The sequence below is a fragment of the Curcuma longa genome, chromosome 13 (genome assembly GCF_044706935.1).
Source record: "Curcuma longa cultivar G26 ecotype Majalengka, Jawa Barat chromosome 13, ITB_CL_G26_1.1, whole genome shotgun sequence".
NCBI lineage: Eukaryota > Viridiplantae > Streptophyta > Magnoliopsida > Zingiberales > Zingiberaceae > Curcuma > Curcuma longa.
The window spans coordinates 6,361,422-6,382,325 of NC_133873.1; the positions used below are offsets into that span (position 1 = coordinate 6,361,422).

The 20,904-nt window shown below is 34.1% G+C and overlaps 2 protein-coding genes and 1 non-coding gene across 5 annotated transcripts in view; 2 read left to right on the forward strand and 1 right to left on the reverse strand.

The window, feature by feature from the left end:
* Nucleotides 1-20,904, forward strand: part of LOC141843956 (uncharacterized) — a 58,775-nt gene that overhangs the window by 36,520 nt on the left and 1,351 nt on the right. The window lies entirely within an intron of this gene.
* LOC141844111 (splicing factor U2af small subunit B-like) lies at nucleotides 617-19,192 on the reverse strand. Of its 3 annotated transcripts, none has more exons than XM_074732112.1 (6): nucleotides 18,910-19,192; nucleotides 2,525-2,611; nucleotides 2,312-2,393; nucleotides 2,001-2,127; nucleotides 1,527-1,925; nucleotides 617-810 (listed from the first exon to the last, which is right to left on the reverse strand). In XM_074732112.1, exons 1-5 carry the CDS (start codon nucleotides 19,147-19,149, stop codon nucleotides 1,541-1,543), a joined length of 921 nt encoding a protein of 306 aa, XP_074588213.1. In that variant the 5' UTR covers nucleotides 19,150-19,192; the 3' UTR covers nucleotides 617-810; nucleotides 1,527-1,540. The 3 variants fall into 3 exon arrangements, with proteins under 3 accessions (XP_074588213.1, XP_074588214.1, XP_074588215.1); XM_074732113.1 differs by having other exon boundaries at nucleotides 617-877; XM_074732114.1 differs by lacking the exon at nucleotides 617-810 and adding an exon at nucleotides 892-1,418.
* Nucleotides 19,310-19,392, forward strand: TRNAL-UAA (transfer RNA leucine (anticodon UAA)). The gene has a single exon. It is a non-coding gene; the product is annotated as a tRNA-Leu (tRNA).

The window sequence follows — 20,904 nt, forward strand, 5'->3', positions numbered from 1 at the left end:
CCAATGATATCAATCAATCAATCCATTCGGCAGGCAGCCAGGCAGGCAGGCCATACTACGTTGTTTACTTTAGGATGTTTTCGGTTATACCTAACCTAGGAGGGAGGGGAGTTCAGAGAATAACTCACTAACAAAATACATTTTAGAATATCAATCATACCATAATAGTCAAAATTTTAATGTAAAAAAAATAATCCACGTTTTGCATTAAAAATTCAAGATTAACATTCAAACCTCTTTACATAATTTTTTACATATTGTATATATCATATGACCTTTTTAATAAATAAATAAATAAAATTTAACAGATGTTATATTTAATAAACAATTATAAACGTAATGTTAGATATGAAAAATATAATAAGCTATAATTTATTTATTTAAAAGAAAATCAAAAAGTTATAACAAATTTATGCATTAACTCATCTGACAATTGAATCTACAGAATTTCAATGCAATCAAACTTTGAGGAATTCAACTGAAAATTGTCTATCGGCTAAAGAACTGCATGTTAGATTTAAAGCATTGCACAGCCCGCCCAACAAGAAAAGTATTCTCCATAAACTACTTTCAAAAGGAAACAAACATATAAAAATGTTAAGCTAAAAGCAATTGGTGCAGATGAATCACAATTGTACATAACATTATTATGCATGTCTTGCAAACACCAAACAGAAGTAGGTAGATTGTCTTTACATCACATCCTGCAACTAGTAAAAGCATTACAAAGTACTAGAGTTCCGAAAGAGCACACTACCAAGACGCCCTGCTGAGGCAGATTCTGGTCATTTCGCATGTCACGCCCCTGTCCTGAAAATTAAGTTCATTAAGCAAAGAGGGATGAGTTGAAGCTGTGAAGGCGCAGGAACACCTGGACCTGCAAAACTTGTAAAGAACATAAGCTCATTGAATCTAAAAAAAAAAACAAAACAACAAAAAACAAACTGTAAAACAAACAAAGAAACAGGCATTGTACGTCCAATCATTGAACAAGGCTAGCGAGAAAGAAAGAAAACACAAAACCTACCTGACAAAAACGGAGAGCATGGGTCTTTGATTATTCATGTGGCAGTTATAAAATAATCAAAGTGCATCCTTAGTTTAAAAATACTTTTAACAGAATGTAGGCCTGAAGCATGATGATTAATTAAAGAATTCAAATGAAAATTTGGCATATAAGCTGCAAAGTGGCTAAAAAGAAAAATAAGAAATGGGTAAATAATTAATGAATGGTCGACAGATGAATTGGATGCTAGGCATCCCTGCAAAAGCCAATTTACCTAAATGGTGCAGTTTTAAACCAAATAATAAAACCAAACAAATGCAGGCAAGTAGGTGATTGTTTTGAATTTCTCTAGAGAGGTTTTTAATTTCTTTTTAAATATTCCACTGAACAGGACTTTGAACCTGCACACCACCTGCACAGTGGAAAATGGACTGTAAGCTATATTTTTGTGAACAAGTAGTTACGAAGAGGCAATCTTACTCTAAGACAATCAACAAAATCAAAGAAGCAAGTAACAAACCATTGAGCCATCAATCAACTTTCTTGATCCTGATGAGGATAGTCATTATTCTGCTGGCCATTTTGAGTGTATTCGTTGTTCCTTCTAGCAGCTTCGGTCTGTTCCCTTTCCCGGTTCCATTGCTCAATTTTGGCCCTTCGCTCAGCACTTCCTTCTCTAATAGGACTTTTGTTCCTTCTTCCTCCAGGACTTCTACTGCGGTTCCTCCTACGACCAGGGCTACGACTCCTGGGCTTCCTGATACGTTCTTCAGAGTATTGATCCCTGTCAGAATGACGCCTACCATGACCACGGTTTACAGGACGATCTTCATAACCACGGTAGCCATGAGGGCTTCTGCTTCTACTATGACTTCTGCGTTGCCTCCTGTTTCCCCCAAACAATTTCCGCCTCAATTCCCTGGCAATTAGAGAAAACATCACAAAACCAACTAAAATTCTAAAATAGAAGTTATCAGACAACAGAGTGAAATACCTGCTAATTTGTTTCAAATGCATAAAATTGCAATATCCACCTCGATTGCAGGTGTTTTCTTCATATTGCCTACATGTAGCCTCTCGGAAATCAGTAACAGGAGAGAAATCTACAATAATTGGACGCCCTGCAACATAGAAAAACCAGTGAGAAGACAGAAACCTACAATAATTGGATATCAAGCGACATGAATTTCCATTTTAGAATAGGAAAAGGAATAAGACAGGATAATAGCTAAATATTAAGTAGTGAACTAGAAGCTTAACGAAAATGAACAATAGCATGCAATGTAATATTAAGGATAAAAATACCTGCATAAAACCTTCCAGTAAGGTTGCTAAGTGCATTTGCAGCATGCTCTTCCTCTCTAAACTGAACATACACATTACCAACCTGAAAATGAAAGAAAGTGTAAGACAGTTCTATCATCAACAAAGTGGATTCAGTCCTCAAATTACAAGTAGATCAATTTTTCTCTATAATAGTATAAGATTAAACAAGCATTGAATGCAGTAGTTGATTACCATGTGATCAGCCAGATTGTCACAAACATTAAGGCTTTCAATCTCCCCATACTTGCTTAGCTCCTCAAAGAGATCTTCATAAAAATTCTGTAAAAAAAAACTTTGTAAGGCCACATGTGCGAATAAAAAAACACATGTGAGAATAAAAAAACATTGATGCCAAGAAAAAAAAAAGTATCACAAGAAACCAATATATATCCATCTTAACAAGAAGTGGCTACATTAGTTTCTACTAATTGAAAGTTATCCGATTATTAATTCTATGCGTGCAATATTTTCAAATCTCTTATAACATTTTTAATTTCATTAACTAAAGTTTTCTTCTGTTTCCCTCTATTTTCACAGCTTTTACTCTAAATGATCCAACTTATCTAAGATAATTATATAACTAGCTATTGTCCTTGAAGATGCATATAGCATCTTATCATTTTCTTTTATCTATTGGAGTTAATCGATTAAAGACCGTATTTCTAATTTTATCTGAACACTGCTAATTTGTAATAATGGTAATTTTATGAAGTATGAGGGATGATGTGATCCCTTGTTCATAGAATTGTAACATGCATGAGCAACATATGCAAGTATCAGATATATATATATAGATTATTAAAGGCTATGTGAACAGTTAGGCTTCCTACTTTGTTATAATGTATAAACTTAAGATTCAATTGAAGACATCTACATTGATTATTATCATCCAATGGACATGTGTCCTTTAGCATACAATTAATGTCCGTGATGTGTCATCATGGTTGCCAACTATTAAATAGGGGCTTTGGGAACTTATACTCAATCCTAATAGTTATTCTTTATGGTCATATTTATCCATGGATATCTTGTCCATAGATTTGACCTCATTAATTTTAATTTAATATTACTATTGATTTAATTGCATACTGTATTTCTTTAATTTATGACAAATGAATAATTTTTCCATTATTAAAACTAAAATTATTTATAGAAAAAATATTTTTTGTATACTATTTTTTAATCAAGAATTCCTAGAATTTAAATATAATTAACATGCTCTCTATGTCTATCTACATGTAAAAATATTTTTTCGAGTCCATATTATTTCAGTGTTTAAAAAACTAAGAAATAATAAATTTGAAAAATTATTTCAAAATATTAAAATTTTGGAAGATAAAAAATAGTAAATTTTATAAGCTCAACAAGTGATAATATTAAATTTCTAAAAAGAATTATGAATCTTATGGTAAAATAATTTTCTTATGTATTTTCACAATTAGCATGAAATACACAGGTCATCAACTTGTTTAAGATACGATCAATTCATGATTGCCCAAGTGGCTAAAACACCATTCAATAAGGTTAAAACTATGGGTTTGATCTCTAAACAACACACTGCAAAATCCAGCTCCTTTGGGCCACCTTTTTGATAAAAAAATGCAGAAATATCCTTAAGGTTTATATTGAAAGTTCACTGTTTATAAAGCATAGTATCTACATGCCTCATTCACAACATTGCAGCTCAACCACAAGTTTCTTAAACCATTGAATGAATTTGTGAAATGGAATGCACAAAGCTATTGCAGGCATAAATAGTGTAAAAATAGTCATATCCATCCAGCATCCAACCAAGAACCCTTGAATAGCTGCTTGGTACAAACTCTTGCCTTTCTAATGCAGTAATGAATCGCTGAATTTTTCCTCTTGTAAGGATTACAAGTCAATGTGAGGGCTTAATGTCCCTAAGAAGGATCATTATCTCTTTGCCTTGGTATTCCTAAGAAAAAGTAGGATGAAAAGGTCTCCTTTTTGGTTAATAACAGAGAATAACCATGTTTAGAACTAAAAATCATCAGTCATCACTTGAGATTAACTACTTAACTTTATCAGGATGGTTGTTAAAATGAGCATTGGTATAGGATTGCATAAACAAAGAATCCAAGCATTGGTAGACACAACTTTCAACTTTATAAATCCACATGTTAGGTTCGGTATGTGGAAGCCAACAGTAAAAAATTCAATCAATTAGGACCCTATTGAGTGGACTCAAGTGCAAGTTCAGTCATCTCAAGCTCAACAGAGAGAATTGTATTTTTAAACAAAGAGTTTATAATCGACTCAATAATCAACTCAAAACTCCAGTTGACCAGGATCATCTCCAACCGACTCAATATGATTAAAGATCTCAATTTCACTAGTCTTATGCCTTTGTAACCTATGCAAAATTCTAAGCTTAAGCTTAATCGCAGACTACAACAGAAATCTATTGCTCCTTTATTGAAGACCTTGTAAGCCAACTAAGTAGCCCCTATCTAGTTTTACCCATATCAATCCCTAATGATGTTATCCAAAAGCATGAACTGCATATTACATTTACACACCCAAAAGTGTCAACATCCACATCATCCTCGATGATGTTGCTCAAAGCATCCTCAATGATGTTAACCAAAGCTCCATGCTCTAGGACTTTGCATGCCCAAAGTGTCCATGATCCAGGTCTTCAACCTCCACATCATCGGTGATGGGTGTTCCCTAAAGTTGTATGTTTTAGGTCTTTACTAGGCGTCTTTACTAGACTCAACCACAATTCAAAACCGACGGTTCCAAGAATATCGACCATTAACCTTAACCTTCAAAAGTGGTTACAGTTCACGGTTCAGAACTGCCAATTATGATTTGGTTCATGATTCATGACGATTCAAAATTATTATTATTTTATTTAAAAATATTTAAAATTTTAAAAAATATAAAAGGACTTGCACTTATCTATATATTCCCTTCGGATATAGAGGAATCAAAGCTCACGTAATTCACTTGTTACCTTAGGAAGTGGCATTGTTATTAACTTTCATTTCCCGTTCTCATAGTATTAGTTCCTTCAGTATCAAACTCTTCTACCTTATCATTTGAAAGTTGCATTCTTTGTATTTTTTTTTTTTTGCAACTCTTGTCCATTCATCAAAAAATGCTTGCTTGTGCTTTCAGGAGATAAAATAGATCGTCTTTCATTCAATATATTACCTCCAGAACTACATGTAGTAACGGTTGACACTAAATAAATTAGAATTTTGTTTGTTATAATGGAGGATGGGAAAACTTTTAGTCTTCTACGACTAACACTATAGAATATTGAAATTCACATCGCTATCTGTTTTACTAAAATCAAAAGAAGTCATAAAATAATTCTCAAGTTACTGTCTGGAACTTGAGGTTCATGGGTGTTTGTTCTTTTCTCTTAATAAAAGTTATGCTTTTTAAACTATAAGCTTTATAAATATCATATAAATTATTTTTAATATTTTACATAATATCATATAACTAACATTTGATGTAAAATATATAATTTAAATCTAGGATCTAAAACAAATGCAACTAAATAAATATCAAGAATATAATAAAAATATTTAAGAAACAACAATTTTAATTGGTTTAGTTTAATTTTTTTATTTTTAATCCATCTTAGATGCATAAATTTAAAATATGACATAGAAAGTGAATATGAAAAAAATAAACCACCAATAGCAGATTGACATATAAATTTAAATTCATCAATACTTGCAGTATTAAAACTAACATTATCAAATGAAATTGAAAATATTTTATAAATTAATCAATATTCTTATAGAATTAAACATAATAATTGAGATATAATGTATGTGTGCTTCATCAAAGACTCGATATGCTAAATATCATTTTTGAAAGTCACGCGTATATATGAATGAATTTGCCAATGGTTACTCTAAATCAATTAAATCTTTTTTCATGCCCCACTAATTTTTTTAATTGTACAAGTGTAATTCAAGGAACATGTTTAGCAAATAAGTCAATATTCAAATGTACATTTAGACCCAAAACTAAATGAAAAATGTTCAACATAAACAAATCTAGCTAATAATTATCTTAATTTAATATCAAAATATTTAAATAAACTTGAATCGACACCTCCACTAGTCGATGATCTAAACAATTGTGTTTGAGAATGTTCAACTCCAAATTCCGTCGGATGCTTCGTTTCGACGTGTCACTTCAATGACCCGTAACCGCCGCCCGATTGAAATTTATAAGAGATTTTGTAATACTTATATTTTGCACGCATTTCTCCGGACAGAAAAGTGATTTTCTCAAAATATTTAATAAAAATTGATGATTTTAAAAGTAGCACATCCTGAACTTAAGAAATTTTGATATTTCCTTGTGTCTTGGTTGTCAGAAGTTGCTCTGATTCATCATCGATATTGAATATCGTCGAGATCAACATTCGGACCAACTATTTTCTTGCCCTTCCAAGCTCGAGATGACCTGCTTCCATTAGAATTGGAGAATTGAAGTTGAAAACGATCAAGATCTTAGAATTCAAAGCCAAGAGTAGGGAAGATAGTGTAAAAAATAAAATGAGTAGCCTATTTATAGAGTTTGGAGAATAACGATCACTAAATTGTAACTATTGATAAAAAAAATCAAATAATCTCAATCGTTCAAAAACAACTTTCAAAAACAACTAAAAAATTAAAAATAGACCTTTAAACGGTTAGAACCACTAATTCCAACAGTCAACGATCAATGGTCAAATAAAAAAAGAAAAAATAGAACTGGCAGTTCATAGCCCGTTTAACTAAGTCAATGGGTAACTGGCCCATTGACCCAGTTACAAATCCAAGCAAAGTCTGATTCAGACCCGACCCAGCCCATGGTCGGATCTAATCTTCACCACTTGCCTAAAGGTCTCACCTTAAAGTCTTTAAACATTTGACTAGAGAGGCTATGCCTCAAAGTGTTCAACCAACATACTTGACTTTGAGTCATGAGCTCCATATGCAATCTGTCAAGATCATGCAAACTTTTTTCACGTATATCAATATCACATCACAGACAAGCCTAACTTACACCCTTTGTCAAACACATTAAACCATCCTAAAACCAACATGATAAAATTGAACCGCTTAAGAGCATTATTGCATAATCAATCTCAAAAACCAATTAGGAGCATCATTCCACCAATATGTAATTGCAATTTTGTAGCAACTCTCACTTAACCATCAAAGTATATGTGTACCATAACAGATTCTAGAATGAAACATAGCATGGAGTCATATGCCATTATAAGGCCTTATCTTTGGAAACTAAGAGATAGGATAAAATTATGAAATATTTTTCATCTAATCATTTCAATTGGCAGAAGGAACGAGTAAAGTAAATTTTTTAATACTTGACTCATTGATGATAAAAAAAATCATAAATCAGAAATAGATTGAAATGAAAAAAATTATTCTCATATTTAATCTTCATCACATATAAAAGTGAGTTTTCCACCCAAATTGAACAAAAGCATATACAGGAAAACTAAAAAAGATCTATCAATCTTGTCCTTCTATTATATATATCATATTTTGATTTCATTTAAATTTTAAAATGAAATTCATTTTAAATTTTAGCAATTAAATAAGCTAAACCAAACCAACATCTTACTTCTACCAGCTCAACTAGGGTCAAATTAGGATCTTTTGAAGTCTAGCTTGTAGTGCATTGTGATTAGGGTCATGTGGGTTCAAATAGAGCCCAATTAATACTTAGTTTGGCCAATTTGAAGTTGAACCAGGCTTGTTTAGGTTTAATCTGATTTTTATAATTGTATTTCCTAATTCAGTTAGCAGAATTTCAGAATTGGATCTATTTATTTATTTTCTTCTCTTCATGCTTTTGCTCCCTCTTCTCTTGATCCCACTTACCTCTTCACATTACCACCCCATATTGCCTTCTGATCTTGATCATAGTGCACAGTTGAAGCTGTCGGCAAATTTCCGATGCCTCCTCCCATAAGAAAACCAGCCCTTCTGCTTTCCCTCTTCAAATCTCGCTATTCGTGATCCCCCCACCCTGTCGCTGTAAGCCTATGTTGCGATGTCACACAATCGAACCTCAGCCGACAATCGATGGATCTCATCCACTTCCAGTCAACATTAGTTAATTTCCATTTTCTCTGATCTCCTGTTCCCTTTTGATTTCTCTCTTGTCTGATCTCTTTCACTTGTTTATTATTCACAGCAGCTACAAGTATTAGTGTAGTCGAAGACGTTGAACGAAGTAGTCTATGCTCTTCTTTTTTATCTTGATTCCATTTAGATCCCTCTTGATTGAAGATTTAAGGTTTAAGCAGATTTCTTGATCTGGTCTAGTTGATATCTTGATTGAAAGTCATTGGGAAACCAATTAAGCTAGGTAAGTTTTCTTCATTCCTATTTGATCATGATGGTTAATTGCTAGATAGATCTTGAACTTCTTGCTTTTAAATTGCTCCTAGCAATATTGTTCTTGACTTGGCTTGGATTCATCTCTACATCCAGATATGAACATTGGATGAGGAGTAAGCTATTGTTTATCGCTCTTCCTTGTAGTGGTGTATTCACAGTTTGCTAGTCATCCTAATGTGTGTTGATTTGCTTAGTAATGGGTAAATCTCATATTCCTCCATGTGCTAGTACATTGGATCATGTGATCCTGATTGTCCCTTCTGATGGGTATGCTTTATTGGCTAATTTAAGAGTTTTAAGGCTGTTTTGTAAAATTAGGGTTACACTTTAATATGCATTGTGTTAAATGGATCAAGATTAGATCCAGTAATTTAGAGTATGGTTTGATCTTAGGAATTATTGTAGTTAAAGTGGTATTAAGCTCCTTCTGTTGGGATCGTCTCGGTACAATGCACGTGTTTACACGTTTTGCAAACGTGCGCAGTGGAAATAAACAAATAATTACATCTAATTATTACAACACACGCATGCAAAACAGGAAATAACAAATACAAGACATGACTGAAAATTAAAATTTTATAGAAAAGTAAATAATTCTGTACGTACCTTATTGATAACGTTGAGCGAAGTTGACATTAATCGAGTGGTCCTTGTCGAAATACCGCCTCTACTGGTGATCCACGCCAAGCTCTCGTCTGGATGGCTTCCAAAGTCATGAGTCGCATCATCGTCTTCAGTACTAGCCGATGATCGATAACGGTCGATTCGAGAGAAAATCTAATTCCGGAAACAGGCAACAACATTTGTTGCGATCGTTTTTGGGATTTTCTAACTATCACCGAAAATCGTATTCCTGATGTAGTTTTCGGTGGTCAACCTTTGACCGTCAATTTAGGACAAATGGTCAGAACCTTTCCGACGTTGATAGAACGATTTCTGGAAGCTAACTCTAACATCCAACCTAGCAATCAACCTCCAGCAACGAAAACAAACCCCGATAGCAAACCCAAACCACAACCCACGACTACTCCGGCATTCCGACAGCATGTCCAAGGTTCCGTCCAAGGCTCCGATAGCTTCACAGCATGTCCAAGGTCTCCGACGGCTTCACAAGCCGTCTCCGGTGGCTTCAAAAGTCGGCTATTGTGAGAGGTTTGCTCCGACAGTTAACTCCGATGGTGGTGGCTCTCGGAAGAAACAAACAGCCGTGGACGGTAAGCTCCGACCGTGGTCCACGCTAACTGCCGACACGAAACAGGCTCTTATCTTCCTTCTCCTCCTCCCCCACGCGGATAGAGCTCGAGCTTCTCCAACGGACAGCGAGCTCCGACCGACAGAAGCAGAACACCGCCTGAAACAGAGGTGTGCGATGCGTTGCTCGACGGTGGGAGGAAGAAGCAAAAGGTCGATGGCGGCTAGGGTTCTGCTCTTCTCCACGCAGTGGCAAAGATCCGACGGCAGCAGGCGTTGCTCTTCTCCACGTGGTGGCAGAGGAATCCAGCAGTGGCTGGCGCTGCTCTTCTCCACGTGGTGGCAGAGGAATCCAACGGCGACGTCCAACGCCAGCTGCAATGGCGACTACGGCAGCGCCCTCATGCGGACAAAAACAAGGGGCATCGTGCGGTCGAAGACCTCGCGAAGGCTCACCCTAGGGCTTTGCCTTATCGCCAGCTCTTAAAGTCCGATCATCCCGATCTTGCCGCCGGCAGATCCGGGATCGCGAGCGGTAGAAGCAGGCTTTGCGTGGGCGTGCGAGGAAGAAGCAGAGCCGCGATGAAAATCGCGATCCGAATTTTTTGAGAAGCTACAGTACTTTTAAATCGGGATTTGGGTTGAACCAAATTTTTTTAGGGTTTTCTCATTACTATAGCGAACTCGATTGAACTGGTACTGTAGCAAACTGGGTTCAACTTTGGTTCAAAACTAAATCGCTTGGTTCACTAATCAAACGATCTCCGATTTGATCCAAACCAGTTTTGTTCATTTCGTCTTTACAAGACGAAACTCGCTCCTCATCTCTTCTATTTTGTCAAAACCTCTTCCATCATGAACCAAACCAAGTTGGTTCAATTTGGTTCAAAACCGAATTGTTTGATTCAATAACCAAACGACCTCCGATTTAAACAAAATCATGTTCGTTTATTTCGTCTTCATAAGACGAATTCCATCATTTTGTCCGTTGTCCGATCCAACCAGACTTTATTTCTCTCGTTCTGAGAATCCAATTTTCAAACTCGTTTTAAATCCTTCAGAGAACTTGTAGTATATGTAACCCAATAGGTTCCCGATTATGTTAGTCGTCCATAATTAACCATTAATTACGGAACGATCATGAGTGACACCTAATAGTACATCATGATTCCCAATTGACCGAAAAATCAACGATTGATTCCAAAACATTTCTAAACCCTTCAACAGCTCCAATGAAATGTGTCTCGTTCTTTTCACGGTCTTATACCCGCTTAATTCTTGTCCTGTGAATTCAAGTTACTTGTACATGTGTCCAAGAGTGTCATACTCTTGACATGTATTGTTTTGGTCAAAGACTTTTAGTAACAATCCTGACAAGCGATCGTATACATCTCTTTTTTAAAGAGTAGTGAATCCTATGTGGGCTATTCAAACACCTTCGAGTACTTCGACTTATACCTAATCATCCCATGTCCACACCTCATCGGAGATGTTTTCTTAAGATGTCAAAATAAACCTCCATGACAGGATGACTTGAATACCGCAAGTCAAACGAAACTCGCACTTAAGCTGCACTAAGATCTTCATTGACATATGTATAAAACCATATGAAATCTCAAAGCAGGTCACTTCAATGAACTGATTACTTTTAATCAGCATCCACGTTTAACTCTCAATATCCAATGCCTCCAACCAACGAGATCAACTACTTGACTAACCAAGGAGTTCAAAACGTGCTAGTCTCGACAGAATCGATGACGTCCGTACTCATTAATTCCTCGACTAGGGATAATTTCAATACATTCATAATTGCACATATAGAGATGCTCACTAATTGTGATCCAATCACAAATTCTCTCATACTATGAATCGTATTGCGAGCATTCAATAAATGAGTTTAAGATCCAATCAAATACATAACAAATGTGTACTCAAATAGTGAATTGTTAGTTATGCAATAAATAGTATAACTATAAGACGATTATCTTAGGACACCTCTCAAATCTAACACCTTCTCAGTCGTTTTTTTGGTTGTTGTGTAGAAGTTTATCTAGGACTTTGACCTCATTTGATCGTTGATTCTACTTGAGGTGAGTAAATTGTTTTCTTTATCCTAACATTGTATCCTTGAACTTATAGTGTGCATTTGCTAGAATTTTATATGCTTCATTATTTAGTAAATTCGGCAAAGGAATCACATGAATAATTAGTAGGTAAAAGAATTAGGCCTACAAATTAACGAGCTTGAGACTCATACACAACTTTAACTAGACTACGACCATGACCAACTTACAAAATTATTGAAAGCAAATTCAAAAAATTTGCAAATAATAAATCCCTAATTTTTCTCCTACTAGACATTTAAAACCCCCTAAATTGCAATTGACATCCTTAGTTTCTCCATCATACTATAAATGGAAGGCAAACAATGACTTAAGTTGGGTCTAGAATAGTTTCTATAGGGTTTTCTAAAAAATTAGCTAATAAAGTTCACGTGTTGCTCCATGATACTATATATAGGCAACTCCGACAATCTAATTAATTTCTCCTCTAAAGAAATGGCTATTTTGGATATAATGTTGGTTTAATTATATGATATAAAATGTGTCATCTTTGAAAATGGTCTACCACTGCAAAAATAGAATCATGGGTTCAATTTAGTTTGGAATAATCACAAAATGAAATTCATGCTAATGTTTTTTTCTAGGATTCATGTGAAGTGGATAATGGCATCTAAAGACTCATGGGTTACCTAGTTTTCTTCGTCATTTAACACGTGTGCCCTTGTGATACGATTTGAGCAGCATCTTCATCACAATAAAGGTCAATAGAATCGACCTAGAATAACAACAATGATCTTGGCTTTCCCAAATTGTATGATTAAGCCAACTATGTGTATTTGTCAAATGAAGAAATCTCTAAGCAATGTCCTAGAAATGCATGTGTGCCCCTAAATAGTGACAATCTCTAATCACAAAGTCAACCTAGTTATGATGATCTTAATTGCTAACATCCCAAATAATTATCTCAAAGTTAGGACAAGTGCAGTAATCATCTTAGAAATAAATCCTACTTATTGTTGTGGTCACTGAAGACTTATCATGCGCACCAAGTCAATGTTGTAGACAAAAGTATACTCTTACAGGAATTTGACCAACCAAGAATGTTGAATAAAGCTCGGTGTCTTGTGGTCAAAATGCAAGATGAATTAATTAGAAAGTAGGTATTAATATCAATATTTATTGACCTGTATGATAGCGTAAATCACTTTAGCATGGTTGAATAACGTTGTCGAGTTTCATTGAATTTTTTCACTAAAGAATGGACTAGGATGCCCTTCTTGACTTAGTCTTCCTCTTACTCCAGATGCATCATAACCTCAAAAGGTTTGAAAAGGTAAGGAAGTCTACGAATAGAAACATTTGTCATCCTTTTCTTAATCTCCTGAAGGTTGCAAGGGGGCCTTAGTTAACCTTATCTTAATCTCCTTAAATGTTGCTAAGGCGAATCTAGACCCTTGAATCCCTTCCTGCTTAAAATAGTTTGTTGTGGGAGTTGTAATGGTGTTAAAGTTCTTAAAGAATCATCTTCTATACAAAGCTACAAAAGCTTCAAGTCTCTAGGCCTGGGGTCAGTCTTTCATTGCCCTAGTTTTCTTGGGTTTGCAAAAATGCTTTCTACGCAAATTATAAAACCAAAGAAGAGGATTTGGGGTTGCAAGAAAAAACACTTCTTCAGGCTAGCACACTTTTTTTTCCCTAAAGATCTCAAAAAGAAAACGAATATGTTTCGAGTGGGTATCATGTGTCTATTGTAGATCTAATCAAAGTACACCAAATTTTCCTATAAAGGATTTCAAAACTTGGTTCATTTTCTACATAAAAGTATTAAGCATTTGAAAATAGGGTATGATCATTAACATATATAACTTATCTAATGCATTAAATGTGATTTTTCACTCGTCACCTATCATGATTCTAGTTTGGTGATATTTATTGAACAAGTCAACTATCAAGAACGAATATACCCTCGTAATCAAGTCAAGTGTATCATCAATTCTAGATAACGGAAACTTATATTTGATTGTGTTCTTAGTAATGGCATGGCTATCAATGCACATTCTCCAAGAGACAACCCTTTTAGGTGTCAATAATGTGGGGTGGAAAAGGACTCATACTCTCCCTAATGAAGCATTTCTAAAAGAGTCCTTCGACATCTTTAATTAATCACATTCTAATAGGTTCATGCAATAGTGTCGTAGGTTCAATAATGTGATCCCAAAACCAAATCGATGGTGTGCTAAATCATGCACTTGGAACTTCTCTAGGATCTTTTTAAGGGATGGTTGTTTGGTAAGGTACTATTATTATCATCCCTAATCCTCACCTTCTTTCTCAAATTTATGTGTTAGAAGGTGAAATGGTTGCTTTAAGGGTTGACCTTATTTGGTTTTAGGGTTTATGTTAGGATTTGTTTGGATTGGTTAGATTCAACCTAACATTTCATCCATTATGACTAAAAAATAAACATTTTCTCTTCCATAATGAGTAAAAACAAGCTTATAAAAGCCAAGGTCCGCAAGGATGATAGGTTACACTTATAGGGAGGATTAAGAGGCCTATTTTACACAATGCAATATTGATTATACATTTTGTACTCATATTAACTAAGATTGCTATTTTTGTTCCAGGGTAGGCTTAGGCCAAATCATACGTTACATTGCTTCTATTCTTTCCTTGTGTGCTTATTTTTTCTATCTCACGCAACTAAGCTTTATCCCACTAGGTGGGATCGGCTATATAGATTTTTTTACGTCATTGGACTCTATTGTCTACCATATCATCATTTATATTTAAATAACTTTTGTTTTATTATTGTTAATCAAGTATTTTTTAATCATGATATACATTTGTCATCGTTTCACATTGTCTAACAAAAGCATTTATTGGTCGTTTATGTACATATTCGTACCATCTTAAACATGTCTCTTAGAATTTTCCCTCAATAAGTGCAATCCTGACTTTCTGTCTAATATTTTCATTTCTTATCTCGTCCATCCTTATATGTCTGCACATCCACCTTAATATTCTCATCTCTACAACTCTCATCTTCTATTCATGTGCTCGAGTCATAGTCCAACATTCCACTTCATAGAACATAGCAGATTATGAAACTTTCCTTTAAGTCTTAGAGGTATTTTACGATCACACAGAATACCTTACGCTCCTCCATTTTAACTATTTTACTTGTATTCTATGTAAAACATCTCTCAATCTCTTCATCATTTTACAAAAATAATTCTAAATATTTAAAACTCTCAGTCTCAGTTACAAACAATTAATCATCTCCTATCTTAATAATTGTCTCATTACGTCTAATATTGTTAAACTTAAATTTCATATATTTTATTTTTACTCTACAAAATCTAAAACTTTTCACATCTAGCATTTCCCACCAAGATTCAAATTTAGCATTTACTTCTTCATGTGTCTCATCTACCAAAATAATATTATTTGCAAACAACATGCATCACGGTATCATATCTTAGATGTATCCAGTGAGTTCGTCCATAATTAATATAAAAAGATGGGGGCTTAGAGTTGATCCTTAATGTAACCTTATCCTTATGGGAAACACTTCAATTAATCTGCCTAAAATTTTCACTCTTGTCATTATATCCTCGTACATATCCTTAATTAGTTTAATATATTCTATGCTAACACCTCTCTTTTCTAGAATTCTCTATATAATTTTTCTTTGAATTCTATCATAAATTTTTTCTAAGTCAACGAATATCATATATAAATCTTGCTTTTGTTCTCGATACTTTTCAATTAGTTGTCTGAAAAGATGTATAACTTTTATTGTTAACAGTCCAAACATAAATCAAAATTAATTTTCGATCACTATGATCTCCTTAGTCTTTGTTTTATTACTGTTTCCCAAAATCTCATATTATGACTCATTAATTTAATACTCATATAGTTTGTACAATTTTGCACATCTCATTTGTTCTTATATAAAAGAACTAGAGTATTTACCCTCCATTGATTAAGTATTTTTTCCGTTTTTAATATCAAATGGAATAACTCGTTTCCCTAAACAGTTTCATACCTCTATTTGAATATCATCTAATCCAACTACTTTTCCATTATATATCTCATTTAAAATTTGTTCTAATTCTAAAATTTGAATTTTACGATAAAATTTAAATTTCTATACTCATTAAACTTACTTACATTACCTAAGTTAAGTTGATCACCTAAATCTTCATTAAAAAGTTAATGAAAATACTTCTTTCAACACTCTTTTATTTCTTCATCATTTAATAATACTCTATTGCATTTATCTTTAACACATCTTATTTGGATGAGATCTCTTGTATTTTCTCTCTCGCTTTAGTTATTTTATAAAGGTCTCTTCCCTTATTTTATATTTAATTTTTGATATAAGCATACAAAAGTTTCATTCTTGACTTCATTCATTGCTTTCTTAGTCTCTTTCTTGGCTATTGAATTTTTTTAAAATTTTTCTCATTCTTATAAGTGTATAATATCTTATAGGCTTTGTTTTTTCTTCACTTTCTTATGTACTTTCTCATTCTACCACCAAGATTCTTTACATAGTAGTACACATCCTTTTGACTAATCGAATACACTCTTGACTACTATTTTCATCTTTGATATCATCTTATCCCATATCGTATTTGAATTGCCCTGTATTTCTCATAATACTTATACTACTAGTTTCTCCTTAAATATATTTTGTTTCCCATTCTTTAACTTTCACCACTTAATTCTAGGAGTCTTCATGTACATTTTCCTTCTAATGATATTATGTTTGAGGCGTAGATCCAACAGTACTAACACATATTAAGTAGTATAGTTTTCTCCAAGGTTGACTTTGTAATTTTTATAAATATTTCTATCCTTCTTTCTAACAATAAGAAAGTCAATTTGTGACTTATTATTTTCATTTTTGAACGTGATCAAGTGTTATTCTCTTTTCTTGAAAAATGTATCAACTAATAGGTCATATACTATCGTAAAAACCAATATAGTTTTCCCTTCTTTATTTCTTGTTTTAAACCCATAACTTTCATGCACCCTATTATATTCCTCATTTTTCACTCCTATATACTCATTTAGATCTCCTCCTATTAAAATCATTTCAATTGGCAAAATATTTTGTAACATCTCATCTAAGTTGTCTCAAAACATAAATTTAGTGTGTTTATCTAATCTTACTTAAGGTGCATATATGTTAATTATATTAATAGTTTCTTTCGTCACTACTATCTTAAGAGTTATAATCTTATCCCTTTTCTAACTACTACTATTTCATCCTTTAATGAACTATTTACAACAATACCTACTTTATTTCTTATTTTACTCATTCTTGTGTATCATAACTTAAAATCAAAATTCTCTATCATTTTTATTTTCTCTCCTACTCATTTTGTCTCTTGTACATACAAAATATTAATTCTTCTCCTAATCATCGTATCTACTACCTCCATTACTTTACTAGTGAGCATTCCTAAGTTCCATGTTCTAAATTTTAGACAATTAATTTTTTTATAATATTTATTTTTATCCAATCTATTATGTGAGAATTCTTACATATTTAACACAACACCCAATTTATTATAAAGATGTAGCAGTCCTTACCGAGACGTTACAGTTAGACCCTACAATGCGTTCTTTCTGAAGAACATCCTAGTATTAGCACAATAATTTAATGGATCCATTCATTAAATATTTACATGAAAATCAACGTTGGCTCATCCAACCCTCACTTTTTTTCTACCATAGGAGATAAAAAAATCACCTACGATTCAAGGTGAGTGCATTCTACATTCAAGGGAACTAGATTTCAATCTATAGCAGATTCATGATGAAAGTAATTCCACATTCTATATGTGTTTTTGATTTACATAGTACAGAATATGAGGCATTGGATTTTATTATCGATTCTATTGGGATTAAATTTATCAATGTTATTCTAATTAGTGGTGTCAAGGAGCCATGCCCAAGAATGGCATGTGCTGGGTCGGCCCTTTTAGTTATTAGGTCAAGTTAAGTACACCACATTAGTAAGTTATGTCAATTACAGCATGTGACATCATATTTGGTCATCAAACTAAAAAGATATTTTTAATAATAATAAAAATATCATTAAACTATTAATAGATATATATATATAAAGAAAATACAAAAATTAAGAAAAGAAAAAAATCATTAAAAATATATTTAAAAATAAGCTTTTTAATTTTTAGGGAAATTTTAAGTATTTATTGGAAATTTTTAGAAACTTTTAGAATGTTTTGAGATCAATTTAGTAATTTTAAGTAAACTAAAATAACCACAAACTCTCTATTTTACTGTTGGAAATACCCCTAACATTCTAATTGTTGCAGGTCCAGCAAGCAGGCTGAGCCTTTGTCACTCGACCCAACTGATCTAACCCAACCAATTGTCCAGGCTGAAGAAGATACGGCCCAGATTTTGGCAGACCGTGCCAAGCACAACCCAAAGGGTGCCAGGAACAGTCAAAGCGTGCCAAGTTGCAAGCGGCCTGACCGTTGTGACACCGAGTTCTTGTAATGTTGATTCCAACCAATAGTACCAGGGTGGTCTCTGATGACCACGAAATTGTATTAGAGCACTTGCAATCCTACAACACTGCCTAAAATGAACTATATGAGTCAGTAGACAATGATCATAAAAGGCAAAGAAGATACAGCAGCTTCCAACGTTTTTAATCTTCTTCACTAGCAGCATTTTACAAAAAACAACATCTACATCAACTAACTTGCAGAAGAAACGAGACCATATAACTACTAGAGGATCAAAAGAAACAAATAAAAGAAGGATAGACATGTGCATAATTTAATCAAAGGTTTAAGATTCAACCAAGTTAATATATCAAATTAATGGAAAAAGTAGGGCAAAGAGGAATGAAGATGGCGAGAACCTCGAAGTGCTCCTGGATCTTGCGCGGGTCCATGGGCTGACCTTGAGAGTCAAGTCCAGGGGTGATGGCGTTGTCGAGACGCTGATACATGTTGGACAGGAGGAGGGTGGGGCTGATACTGGGCTTGGTGTGCAGCCGTGAGCACCGATCGCCGTGTCGACAAGCTCCGATCTTGAAGTAGAAAGGGCAGTTCACCCGGTCCTTCTCCGTTCCAAAGATAGAAGCCAAGTGCTCAGCCATCGCGTCAAGATCGCTCTCTCACAGTTGAGAGCAGAGAAGGTAAACAAAGCAATCGGCGAAAAGAGAATAGACGAGAGTAAAAGATAATTAGGGCAAAACGAGAGCATTCACCAGTTAAATTATAATTTTAATATATTATCATTTGTGACATGCTACGTCCGCTGGTTTGCCCGAGTGGTTAAGGGGGAAGACTTAAGATCTTCTGCACATAAGTGCGCATGGGTTCGAACCCCATAGCCAGCAATATAATTATTAAACCTTTTTAATGATAGTTTGCTTATGATGCAATATTGATTCTTACGCGCTCTTTTTAACCTTGTGAAGAGGAAATTTTTTTACACCCCAAGAAAAGGAAAACTTAAATATTTTTTTTTTCTAATTTTATTTTATTTTAATATATTAATTTTTAAATATATCAAATAAATTCATTAAAATTATTTAATTTATTTAATCTAACTTTCTCAATTCTCCTGAAATACTGGAAATTTTAGGGTTAATCGTAAATAACCATAATTGGTTAACGAGAAGTTAACTAATCATTAAAGGTTAGGTGTTTTTGGGATTTTTTTGTCTTCAATATATAAAAAGAAGAAATAACCCAGAGTCCAAAATGGTGAGTACAAATATACTCAGTGGATAATTAAAAAGAAATGCATGCTCAATAAGGTAAATCATAATAGAGCAGATATGAAAGAAGCATAACGGTAAGTAACAGGAGAACAATGTAAGGTATTGTAACTCCTACAAGTATCATATAATCAATGCTACATCTCAGGTACACGCAGGAATCCATATGCATGATCATATTATGCAATGTGTCAACCAAGTATCAATACAAGTACACAATCACTTCATAATGTAATCCACACACATACGGTCCAATGCATGTATATAAATCTCATCATGCAAATATGTGCATGTAATGCACACACATACGGTCCAATGCATGTATATAAATCTCATCATGCAAATATGTGCATGTAATGCATCAGTCTACACTGGCTCCATCGCCTCATGTCTAATGAGTCGGAGCTGTACGACAATAGCGGGTGGCTATGAATCCAGCACTACAATAAAGTAGTCTGGTAGCACCCTCAGTAGGTAGCCCCGTCAAGAGCTACGTACAATACATATGGCCAGTACTGTCCTCAATACTCGTCCAGAGAATCACTCTCGGCTGCGTACAAGTCATACAGCCGGGCTACGTACAGGCCATATAGCCAGATTGAATTTTTTTTCTTTATCCAGAGCCGATGAGAAGATAGTGAGAGTCAATTGGCGAGACACTAAGGGGTGGCTGCACGCGAGGGTAATATAAAATAATTATTTTTTATTCAAAAGTATTTAATTTATATTTGTAAAATAAATATTAATTTATAAAAAAATAAATCAATGTCTAATTTAAATTTATAAAATAAATATTAATTTATAAAATAATTAGTTTGACGCTTACTGTTCCATTCTAGGAGCGCGCCCTTATCCACTCTACTCGGGAGAAGTTTTGCCAACAAGTCCTCCAGACTTGTTGGACTTCCCGCTTAGCTTTATCCTTGGCCCCTAGGAATTTTCTGCTACGACTCGGTCCTCCAGACCACCCAGACTTTATCAACCCTCTAGTCCTCCTGATCGTACCCGATTGGACTTTAGTCATGCTTCCCGGTCTTCCTGACACTACATGGACTTGTACCTGATGCACTTGACCTTGCTAAGACTTTTGCCTGATCTGTAACGCCCGCCCTTACCAGAGCCTTGACG

Excerpts from the sequence above, each read along its gene's own strand:
- LOC141844111 (XM_074732112.1), bottom strand. The coding sequence starts at position 19,149 with ATGGCTGAGCACTTGGCTTCTATCTTTGGAACGGAGAAGGACCGGGTG. Across the intron at positions 2,612-18,909 it reads AGATCCAGGAGCACTTCGAG|AATTTTTATGAAGATCTCTT; the intron begins GTTCTCGCCATC and ends TTTTTTTTACAG. Across the intron at positions 2,394-2,524 it reads ACAATCTGGCTGATCACATG|GTTGGTAATGTGTATGTTCA; the intron begins GTAATCAACTAC and ends TTTCATTTTCAG.